The sequence below is a fragment of the Ctenopharyngodon idella genome, chromosome 1 (assembly GCF_019924925.1).
Source record: "Ctenopharyngodon idella isolate HZGC_01 chromosome 1, HZGC01, whole genome shotgun sequence".
In the NCBI taxonomy this organism is placed as follows: Eukaryota; Metazoa; Chordata; class Actinopteri; order Cypriniformes; family Xenocyprididae; genus Ctenopharyngodon; species Ctenopharyngodon idella.
In genome coordinates this window covers 6,590,566-6,602,700 of record NC_067220.1, presented here as the reverse complement: position 1 = coordinate 6,602,700, position 12,135 = coordinate 6,590,566, and the positions used below count along the sequence as shown (strand labels likewise).

The 12,135-nt window shown below is 38.0% G+C and overlaps 1 protein-coding gene across 4 annotated transcripts; it reads left to right on the top strand.

The window, feature by feature from the left end:
• The first annotated feature begins 1,072 nt into the window (after nucleotides 1-1,072).
• On the top strand, nucleotides 1,073-11,944 carry LOC127521008 (chloride intracellular channel protein 4). 4 transcript variants are annotated; one of them, XM_051909857.1, is made up of 7 exons: nucleotides 1,073-2,717; nucleotides 3,078-3,871; nucleotides 8,925-9,034; nucleotides 10,029-10,154; nucleotides 10,242-10,348; nucleotides 10,451-10,632; nucleotides 10,968-11,944. In XM_051909857.1, exons 1-7 carry the CDS (start codon nucleotides 1,193-1,195, stop codon nucleotides 11,127-11,129), a joined length of 3,006 nt encoding a protein of 1,001 aa, XP_051765817.1. In that variant the 5' UTR covers nucleotides 1,073-1,192; the 3' UTR covers nucleotides 11,130-11,944. The 4 variants fall into 4 exon arrangements, with proteins under 4 accessions (XP_051765817.1, XP_051765809.1, XP_051765801.1 ...); XM_051909849.1 differs by having other exon boundaries at nucleotides 2,958-3,871; XM_051909841.1 differs by having other exon boundaries at nucleotides 1,073-3,871.
• Nucleotides 11,945-12,135: the final 191 nt, after the last annotated feature.

Here is a 12,135-nt window from a genome sequence, read left to right as displayed (position 1 = left end):
AGCGCTGTGCATGAAGCATTGGTTGATGCAAGTATTATTTGTGACAATGGTATAGATTGTTCAAAATGTAACCAGAAACACGGGAGTCACTGAAGACACGGTTAGGTTTGTGTAATGTGTGCAGTGAATGGATTTTAAATGTGATTATGACAAAGATTATCACTGTAAAGTGGTCTTTGACTGCCCTCTTTTGGTCAGATTTGTTGCAATGCAGGTAAATGGCAATGTGGACATTGAATGCATTGCACACTGCTTAAAATACAGTGGCCAAAGAGTATTTTGATACTCAAGTTACACTAAAATTGTCAGAATGTCATTGCATTAAATAAGAAGATATTAAAGACAGCAAAATCACACTTTACATACAAAACAGCAACGATCTTTCAGTTAGAAATGAGAGATATAAAGCAGGAAATGAAGACTGGTGTGACTGGTTTTATTTGTGGTTAGTGGAACATGTTCATACTTAATCTGCTGAACTACAACTGAACAACACCCTTCAAATTTTAACTAAACTATATATTCCCCCATTATTATTTTATTTTATTTTTACACGTTTTAAGAGAAATGCAATGTGACTTCGTTAATGTATAAAATGAATATATGGAGAGATTCTATGTATCTATGTATCTATCCACCCGTCCGTCCATCCATCCATCCATCCACTTTAGCATACTTTTAATAAAGATGACTTATTATCGAAATAATATACTTCAAAAGAAAATACTTAAGTGCAAACAAAAGTGAAAGTGTGTTAAGAAACATTGTCATTAAAGTGTATTCTCTATAAGCACATTTAAATGGCCTTTTATTTAATTAATATTAGGCCTATATTACCTGCAGGTACAGTTATATATATATATATCAGTTCATTTTAATTCTACTTCATTAAGATAGCAAACAGGATAAAGAATTCCAATTCATTTTAAATGCATGCTGTACCCTTAAACCGATCATCTTGAGCTGACCAGGCTCCCATTGGAGCGGATTTGAGAGGGCAGGCAAGTCATGTGGGGATCAGAATCCGAAATTTACCATAATCCTCTAGAGGAAAAAGGGGGGGAGAGAGTAAGTCGTAGTTACCTCTACAGAACATAGACCGGAGAGGTAGACACAAGAGCTTTGGTGTGTTAGTTATACAACAAGTTCTACAGTCATAGCGAACTCTAAACACTCTTCTGGCTTTTGAATTATGGCCCAGGCCAAAAGTGATACAAGTATCAACATGGAGATTTCTAACGGAGCTGTTATCCACTGTCCTGTAGGATCATGCATGGAGATGGAAGATCGGCGGACTGGGGAGGAAGAGGAGGAGGAAGATGAGGTTGAACTAGCTGAAGAGGTGGATGAGTATATGGACGATGGTGGAGAAGACAATGTAATGCCCTCAACAGATGTCATCGTCCATAAAACAGAGCAAGAGGATATTATGGAAGATCTGGAGGACCAAGAGAGAGCGATTCTGCAAAACGAATCTACAAAAGAGGTAAAGGATGGAGAGATGGAAGATGAAGTGAACATTACTGCCAAACTAACAAGGTCTAAGCTACTAGTTGAACTCTCAATTGCAGCGCAAACACAAGTTTTGAAACTTCAAAACGAAGCTGAAGTGCGTGCAGGAGCGTTCAAAGAAGTGGACGAGGATCGAGCAGATCACAAGTTGGAAACACTGTACGAAGATGAAAAGGAAAGCGATGAACAACAAGTGCAGACTTTGAGTGTAAGTAAGACGGAGACACAAGAGCTGCTTCTCTCTGAGGTAAGAGAGGTCACTTGTTGCCTTCAAGAGAAAATAGAAATCGAGTGCAGAGATGATCAAATGCAGCAAGTAAAAAATGAAATAGTTTTGCAAGAAGAGGAGCATGAAGAGGTAAAGGCGGAAGGTTGTGATGATGAGGGTGTAAAAAACGTTGTGGATGAAGAGCCACGGATGGTTTCTACCAGTGAAGCCGGTTCAAAAGAAAACTTTCAGAGTCTTGAGGAAGAGGAAGAACCAGCAACATTTGATAACATTGGCGAGGCAAAGTCTATGACCGAGGTGGCTTTATTTGAGGACTGCAAAGCAATTGGAGAACCAATGCACAATGATGCCTTAGCCACAAATAACGATGAAGAGACGTCCACCATTAACAAAGCAGAAGATGAAAAGGTGATTGACTGGATTGCAACAGAACAACCTTCTCAAACTGATCTGTGTGGTGGAAATATAGAGGAGATGGTCCAGAATTCAGATCAGTTGGCAGAAAGCAACGTGCAAGAATGTGAAAGATTAGAGTGGCTGCAACAGGTGGTGGGTGACACAGATCTAGGGAACTGTGAGAGAACTGTGGCGGATACCCAATCAGCCATTGTCAATGGACCCGAGGAGACAAGAGGAGATAAAGAAGCTGATAAAGAGGAAGAGAGCAATGAAAGGATTCAAAGAGGCATGGAGATTACCAAGGAGCCAAAGCTGGTCAAGAAGGAGGAGCTTTCATCAGAGGAGGGAAGCTGTACAGAGGTAGAACAGTCACCTGATGCACCTGAGATTGTAGACGAGGAGGCGTGCAAGAAGCAGGAACAGCTCGGCAATAGCAAACAGGAGATTCCAGAGGGAGGTGACACTGCAAAGGAACAGCCAAGACAAGTCAATGAAGAAGTGCCAATACCTATAGAAGGGGGGGCATGTAAGGAGCAGGAACAGCTCAGCAATGACAAACAGGAGGTCGTAGAGGGAGGTGACGCTGCAAAGGAACAGCCAAGACTAGTCAATGAAGAAGTGCCAATACCTGTAGAAGGGGGGGCATGTAAGAAACAGGAACAGCTCGGCAATGACAAATGGGAGGTCGCAGAGGGAGGTGACGCTGCAAAGGAACAGCCAAGACTAGTCAATGAAGAAGTGCCAATGCCTATAGAAGGGGGGACATGTAAGAAGCAGGAACAGCTCAGCAATGACAAATGGGAGGTTGCAGAGGGAGGTGACGCTGCAAAGGAACAGCCAAGACTAGTCAATGAAGAATTGCCAATACCTATAGAAGGGGGGACATGTAAGAAGGAGGAACAGCTTGGCAATGACAAATGGGAGGTCGCAGATGGAGGTGACGCTGCAAAGGAACAGCCAAGACTAGTCAATGAAGAATTGCCAATACCTATAGAAGGGGGGACATGTAAGAAGCAGGAACAGTTCAGCAATGACAAATGGGAGGACGCATGGGAGGACGCAGAGGGAGGTGACGCTGCAAAGGAACAGCTAAGACTAGTCAATGAAGAAGTGCCAATACCTATAGAAGGGGGGACATGTAAGAAGCAGGAACAGTTCAGCAATGACAAATGGGAGGTTGCAGAGGGAGGTGACGCTGCAAAGGAACAGCCAAGACTAGTCAATGAAGAAGTGCCAATGCCTATAGAAGAGGGGGCATGTAAGAAGGAGGAACAGCTTGGCAATGACAAACGGGAGGTCGCAGAGAGAAGTGATGCTACAAAGGAACAGCCAAGACAAGTCAAGGAAGAAGTCCCTACAACAATAGAAGCGGGGGCGGGGAAGTGGCTAGAAGAGCTCAAGGCTGTCATTGAAGATGAGCCAAGGAGGAAAGCCCAGGGGGGGCGTAAAGTGACCATACCTGCCTGGTTGAAGGCCAATGAGAGCTCGGATGCCCCTTTCCAAGAGCCACCGAAGACCCTTGGTAGTCAGATCAGAACCATGAGTGGGGGCAGTGAAGGGGAACTGAATATCAAAACCAAAGGACAGGAGGTCACCATGGCCAATGGGTTCCCTGAGATACCATCTTCTGTAGTTCAACAGGAAGACAAAAAACCCCTGGTAATGCCGACGAGGATAGCAACTCAACGGGAGGGCGATCCTCATGACCAGCAGATCTCCCTCTATGTGAAGGTATGTTCTATTGTTATTTATAGCCAGATGATGGTCAAGATTTCTATTTGCATTTTGGACCTTTAGAAGGAAATGAGAGTCACATGGGTTTTCTTGTGACTCTCATGATAACCACAGGTTCTACTCAAAAACGGTAGACCTGCTGTAATCAGTATGCAATCTGGAAACTATCAGAAGCTATAATAGCAAGTTACCACAGTTTTACCTTAGTAACAATAAATGTTTTAGTAATTTGGTGAGAACTATGATTATTGTAGTACATTTTACAGGGAAGGCAGAATTTTACATACCATATAACCTGTTAAAAAGCAGACAAAATTAAGATTTTTGTAGAAACGCTGAGAGAAATAATGAATTGAACCCTGTAAAGTCATATTTTAAAAAGACAATGATAAGGCTGTCTTGTTAGCCATGTTAGCATACAGGTTCCTACAATGACAGCATGTCCTTCTGCTCAGCAGATGGTGTTACTATCATCAACACTAATTGTATTAGTGTCTTTGCTCTACTGGTCAGTTGGTCAGCTGTCATCCTGCTTCTAGAAAACCAGACTGTAATTCCCAGTCCTGGGCAATGTTACTGGCACAAGCTAATTAGGCAGGTACACCAACTTGATCACTGCTGAGTGACTTGCCAAACCCTAACTAATAATGCATTTTAACTGAACTAATCTAATCATGAGCCAAACCTTTTTATGTCAGTTGGCTGTTTTTATTCAACAGCCACTGTTCTGACCAGAAACTTCAATAGCTTAGACTAAGTCGCCAGGTTGTTTTAAACTGTTTTAATTATGGTAAACTGGTTCATATGACATAAACAAATAATCAATCAATGTGCAATAAATTTAAAGTAATATATGAGGAATTGGAGCCTGACCCCTCCAACCATAATTCCAACCCTGTTTGTGATGTACTGTCTAAATGGTTGTTGCTGGTGATATAATGCACTTAGTTAATTGAGATTATTTTCAGCAGTGTGTTAAACTGATGGATTGATCAGTGAGCTAAAAATGAATCTGACACAACAGACAAAACTTGATTCTAGAACAGTCCAATAGAAAGTACCATATGAAGTATAATTTCAAAATATATTAGGAAAGAACTGGCTTATATATATATATATATATATATATATATATTTTTTTTTTTTTTTTTTTTTTTTTTTTTTTACATGGAATTGTCTGAAACATTTGGAAACAAAGCGCTCAGCCAAATTCTTGTTATATGAAGGAGGTTGAGCAGCAGGACGTTAAGCCTGGTAAAAATGTCCTTAAATCCCACCCATATGTTTCTGCAGAGCAATTCCCGTAACAAAGACGTCCTTTGTGCAAGTTGCAGTGGAACACAGTGAAAAGTGCAACTCCCACAGTCTCTGTACATTTCAGATCACAAAAGTATCATTTAGTTTTGCTTTGGTGAGCAGGATCTAAGCGATGACATGTGCTCACAATTATTATTAAAGATGCACCTGTGCCTGTTATTCAGTGATAAACAGCTGTTTCTTGATGTGTTTTGCCTCTCTGCTCTTATATTGAACAGTGAATAATGTGTTTGTATTTGAATATGAATTACTAACTGCACACCTCTATGCCTCTGTCCTGATAGAGAAGCTGAAGTATAGTGGGTTAATCTCCCAGCATTCCTCTACATACTAATCTGATTAAGATGTTTGTTGGTCTGAGTCGGCTGTGAGAAGGATCTGAGATTTTGGGCGGTTGAGTGACTTTGTCCAGTCATAATATGATTCCTGCATGTGCAAAACTCACTGTCATGATGTGTGTGGTTACCAGTGTGTTCCTAATGGTTGCTAGGGTATTGGATTCTTGGGTGTCCTGGGGTTCACTGATTGGTTTTTAATATGTTGCTGTGCGATTGCTAGTGTGTTCTGAATGGTTTTTAGAATGTTTGTAGGGTTTTTTGAGTGGTGTTTAGTATTAGCACGTTACTATGAGGTTGCTAGGGTGTTCTGGATAATTGCTAGGGTTCTCTGATTGGTTTTTAGCATTTTGCTATGCGATTGCTAGGGTGTTCTGAATGTTTTTTAGAATGTTGCTAGGGTGTTCTGAGTGGTGTTTATCATAAGCATGTTGCTATGGGGTTGTTAGGGTATTCTGGATTGTTGCTAGGGTGTTCTGGATAATTGTTAAGGTTCTCTGATTAGTTTTTAGCACTTTGCTATGCAATTGCTAGGGTGTTCTGAATGGTTTTTAGAATGTTGCTAGGGTGTTCTGAATTGTTAGCATTATCTCATTGTTATGGAGTTGCTAGGGTATTCTGGATTGTTGCTAGGGTTCTCTTATTTGTTTTTTGCATTTTGCTATGCGATTGCTAGTGTGTTCTGAATGGTTTTTAGAATGTTGCTAGGGTATTCTGAGTGGTCTTTAGCATTAGCACATTGTTATGGGGTTGCTAGAGTATTCTAGATTGTTGCTAGGGTGTTCTGGATAATTGCTAAGGTTCTCTGATTGGTTTTTAGCATTTTGCTATGCAATTGCTAGGGTATTCTGAATGTTTTTTATAATGTTGCTAGGGTGTTCTGAGTGGTGTTTAGCATGTTGCTATGGCGTTTCTAGGGTATTCTGGATTGTTTTCCATGGTGCTCTGGATAATTTGCTATGTGGTTGCTAGGGTGTTCTGAGTGTTTTTTAGCATGTTGCTATGCGGTTGCTAGGGTGTTCCTTCGGTATTCTGGATGGTTGTTAAGCAGCTGTTTATTGGCCCACAAAATTTGACATAAAATGTGACACATTTTACAATTTAATTATTATAATTTAATTGCAGTGCAGTCACCGGAGTGCTTGTATCCAAATGTTCCTTATCAAATCAGGTTTTAAAGTCTCTCTAAAGATGATGCACTGCCCTCTACTGGGGTTATGTTGGTCTGGTTTACCCTCATGTCCTCATCTCTCCCTTAGCTTATCTTCAGGTGACCAGACCTCACATAATCATTCCACATCCTCCAGACTCATAAATACAGTCACAGTAGTAAATTTACTCGATCCTGACGGCCCTTTAGAACACATACAAGCAGGAGACACGCATATATACACCACTGAACTAAACTGTTGGATGGAAATGTATAGCTGATCATGCAATGTTATATTATATATACTGTATACTGGAAATCATAATAGTGATTCCCATCATCATAAAGAACTTTTTTTTTTTACAATGATGACCTGTAAAACTCTTTCCTAATGCACGTCTCATGAACGGCTTCTCTATTGCTGATAACAATGAACAAACGTCTCAGTGTCTCATCCTGCATGTTTGACCGTGTTCTCCAGCCCAAACACCCACAGAACACGAAGACAGACTCTTACCAAATGAAATCAGCCATTCTGGATTCACAAAGGCATTTTCATGCATTCAGAGAATTCAATTTTATTAGACATGTAAAAGCAGTGTATCTGCAGCATTTCACAATGGCTTGGTTTGATGTAGCAGCTAAAAAATTGGGATTTCCTAGCATTGAGCTGTTTGTGAAGGTAAGACGCTCTCACATTAAACCTACGAAGAAATAAAACATTTGTTCTTATTAAAAAAAAAAAAAAAAATCGTAGGCCGACACAATATACATCGTTTTGCATTGTGTTTTAATTATAAAATAAATGTCACAGAGAAACTCTTTTGTGCGGTTAAACTTTCAGCTGTAGCCTTTTTTTGTGTGTGTGCAATCAAAGCTTTGCTTAGCATTTTCCCAGACAAAATATTTATTCAAAAATATTAATAATGACAAAACTGTTTGTCTAAACAAGCTGCCTGCTAACAAGTGAAATCAGTTTTACTTTTCGACTCTTTGGACATTCTACAAACTATAAGTAAATTTGCAACTACATGTCAACAAACTCTTATTAATTTGCAACTACATGTCAACTAATTCTCATTAATTTGCAACTACATGTCATCAACTAACTCTCCTTCATTTGCAACTACATGTCAACTAAATCATTAATTTGCAACTACATGTCAACGAACTCTTATTAATTTGCAACTACATGTCAACTAACTCTCCTTCATTTGCAACTACATGTCAACTAAATCATTAATTTGCAACTACATGTCAACGAACTCTTATTAATTTGCAACTACATGTCAACTAACTCTCCTTCATTTGCAACTACATCAACTAATTCTCATTAATTTGCAACTACATGTCAAGTAACTCGTTGAAACTACATGTCAACTAACTCATTAATTTGCAACTACATGTCAAGTAACTCATTGTTGAAACTACAAGTCAACTAACTCTCGTCAATTTGCAACTACATGTCAACTAACTATCATTAATTTGCAACTACATGTCAACGAACTCTTATTAATTTGCAACTACATGTCAAGTAACTCATTGTTGAAACTACAAGTCAACTAACTATCATTAATTTGCAACTACATGTCAACGAACTCTTATTAATTTGCAACTACATGTCAACTAAATCATTAATTTGCAACTACATGTCAACAAACTCTTATTAATTTGCAACTACATGTCAACTAACTCTCCTTCATTTGCAACTACATCAACTAATTCTCATTAATTTGCAACTGCATGTCAACTAACTCGTTGAAACTACATGTCAACTAACTCTCCTTCATTTGCAACTACATCAACTAATTCTCATTAATTTGTAACTACATGTCAACTAACTCATTAATTTGCAACTACATGTAAACTAACTGTCATTAATTTGCAACTACATGTAAACTAACTGTCATTAATTTGCAACTACATGTAAACTAACTGTCATTAATTTGCAACTACATCTAAACTAACTGTCATTAATTTGCAACTACATCTAAACTAACTGTCATTGCAGTATTAGTAGACTGTTAAGTTAGGGTTAATAGAGTAAGTTGATATGTATTTGCAAAGTTATAGTCAGTATGGTCCCCAACTGTCTGTTGGGGAGTATTAAAATAAAGTGTTAATAGACAGTATACTAATGACCGTTGTCAGTCTATCACAAAGATGCTGAAATGAATAACCTTGTTTTTCAGATTTTGTACTTATAGGACTGCTGGCATAATCTGTGTGCATGTTGTGTGTCTCACAGGCCGGCAGTGATGGAGAGAGTATCGGGAACTGTCCCTTCTCTCAGAGACTCTTCATGATCCTCTGGCTGAAAGGAGTCATCTTCAACGTCACCACTGTGGACCTCAAGAGGTGAAGCACAATATTCACAGATACAGACACAAACAACACATACTTCCCATTAGGACAATTATGATTCCCAAATGCCCCTAAAGAACAGCAAAAGGATTTTATTTAATTTTTTTTTAGGATTTTAAGCTTCTGTAAGAGATTATTCTGATTTACTAAATCATATAGAAAATGTCTATACATTGGGATCTTATTTAATCCCATTAAGATCCTTTTGCTTCCAAAAAATGATCGGAAGTTCCATTGGAGTCTAAGGTTTTTGAAGAAAGGTAGTGTTATTTTAGTACTGTATATACAATTATTGTATTTATTAATATTTTGAATTGGCTTTTATTTTTATATTTTCAGTTTTCATTTTTATTTTAGTAATGCATTTGGGACCGCTTTGACCTGGAAGAGGTACATCAAAAAAAAAAAAAAAATCCATAGTCTTTTGCTTTCGTGTCCATTTTGACCCACAAGTGAACTGTGTACACATGAAATTATGCTCTTTTTTTCTGTTTTATTTTACATACTTATATTAGTTAGATTACACTCACACATGTACACACACACACACACACACACACACACACACACATTTTTCACGTCATGATCAAACGTTCATAGACCAAATAGTGTAAATTAAAAAAAAAAAAAAACACCTTTTTAAGTTAAAAGGAATTTAAATCTATTGAGGTCAATGGAGTTCATACTGGTAATTCTCATATTATATGTTCTTATAAATTTTATATAATGATATATTCAAATAAAATTTCTCATAAATATTGATACAAATGTTCTTGCACTGGTTTTTACTGTAGTTCTTATAAAATTTTAAATTTCAAAGAATTTCTCAATTCTTTTAATTAATAAAAAGGGTGTAAAAGAATTAGTAGCATGGTAAAAAAAAAAAACATGCATTTGAAATAACAAAAACTTTTTTTTTAATAGTTTTAGTTTTATTTTACAATAACAACACTGATGAAGGACGGGTTTGTTGATCCGTGTCTCACAGGAAGCCGGCGGATTTACAGGATCTCGCTCCAGGAACAAACCCGCCATTCATGACCTTCAATGGAGAGGTTCTGGTGGACGTCAACAAGATTGAGGAGTTTCTCGAGGAACGACTGGTCCCACCACGGTACGTTCCATATCGGTTCACTCGTCATTTCTTACGCACTTGCCTCAGAGATTTGTTACATTATTTTAAACTATTTTTTTTTTTTAGATATCCAAAGTTGGCAGCAAAGCATCCACAATCCAACACAGCAGGAATAGATGTATTTGCCAAGTTTTCTGCCTACATCAAGAACCCTCGTAAAGAAGCTAATGAGGGTGAGTTTAATTGGTTTTTAGTAAAAGATCTTGGTCTTGGTTGTGAAATGAGACTCTTTTCTTCTGTAATTCTGTTTTAATCTGGTGTCTGTATGTATTCAGGTCTGGAGAAAGCTCTTCTGAAGTCCCTGAAGAGGTTGGATGAGTATTTGCAGACGCCGCTGCCCGAGGAAATTGATGCCAACAGCCTAGATGATCCTGGTGCATCTACACGAGGCTTTCTGGATGGACCAGACCTCACGCTGGCCGACTGTAACCTGCTTCCCAAACTACACATCATGAAGGTGCGTCTTTCAATTATGACAACTCTCTGAATAGTTTTAGCATGTTATTGAATATGACAATGCAAATACTGCTGTGAGCATGTAAGATATGCTGCTGCTGCTGTATAAATAGACAGACATAAATCCCATAGCAGATCTAGGCAGGTGGAGCTGGGGGAAGTGGAGGTGGTTTATGCATAATATGTTTTTTTATTTATTTATTTTTATTTAAATGTATATAATGTAATTGCAAAAATTTTTTTGCATGCACACATTTTTCACCCAGTAATTTAAAATGCATATGCTGGATTACATTTGACCAATCAGTTTAATCACCTGCATACTCTGGTTTGTAGATTGTTGCTAGGAAATACAGAGGTTTTGAGATTCCTGCTGAGATGACCGGAATTTTACGATATTTGAATAACGCCTACCAGAGAGAAGAATTCATGAACACCTGCCCTGCTGACCGGGAGATTGAGTTCGCTTACCTGGACGTCGCCAAAAAGATCAAATAGTTCAGGATGACGAGACAAGTAGTGGTAACTCGTAGTCAACCTCACATGCTTGTGTGTGTAACTGTATGCGTGTGTGTGTATGTGCGTGTGTGTGTGTGTGTGCACTCACTGGTGGAGCTGCATTAATACTATGGTGTATTGATCCTAAATCGATAGATTGGCATCCATTTTCCTTCAATCAATGGCAGGACCAGGAAAATAGTATAAGACCAGACACAGAGATGAAATATTCTGTCTGTTAGTACTCTTAACAAATCCATATGTATCTTATCTGTCTTCATGGATGATATAGATAGACTAGCTATGGTATATTCATAATGTTCACCATGGCCTTGACCGAAATTGATCTCATAATCACTTTTAAGCTATGGATCTCTATATTTCTGGATCTCTATATTTTGCATATTTGTTTTGTTTTTATCTGAATTTTTACTTATGATTCCTCTGGTCAGGCCAGAATATATACGCATACATTTTCTATTTACATTTTCTATTTAATAAATAATAATAATAATAATAATAATATGGAGAATCAAGTTCATTATTTACAATATCACCATATAGTTTAATGAAACTCTCCTTTTATATCATCACACGAAGGCTTTTTTCCACAGGTTGATGGATTTTTTAAAAATTAATTCCATTTCTAGGTAATTGTTTTGTCTTTCCACACTTAGTGCGAAGCTGCTTCATTTATATTTGATTTTTTTTTTTTTTTTATCAATGCACAGAATTTGTTATGCAACTGTGTAACCTTGCATGAACGCCTTATGAAGCTCTGACGAGGAGACTTTAATTAAACTAATCAGAATTCATCAAGTCTTCATGGTTTTTCATTTCCAAAGGGTGTGTGAAGATTTTGTAGGGTCACCCAAGCAACAGCACTTAGCAATCAGATCAATTAAGAAGGCATAATATCAACAGCTTGTCTTTCTTGTTGACTTACTACCGCTTCACCATAGTGATGAGAACTTGTGCAAACGCTAATACAGTGAGGCCAATCGTA

Coding starts and splice junctions, on each gene's coding strand:
- LOC127521008 (XM_051909841.1), top strand. CDS start 1,193: ATGGCCCAGGCCAAAAGTGATACAAGTATCAACATGGAGATTTCTAAC. Junction 10,155..10,241: donor GAACGACTGGTCCCACCACG/GTACGTTCCATA, acceptor TTTTTTTTTTAG/ATATCCAAAGTTGGCAGCAA. Junction 10,349..10,450: donor TCGTAAAGAAGCTAATGAGG/GTGAGTTTAATT, acceptor GTATGTATTCAG/GTCTGGAGAAAGCTCTTCTG.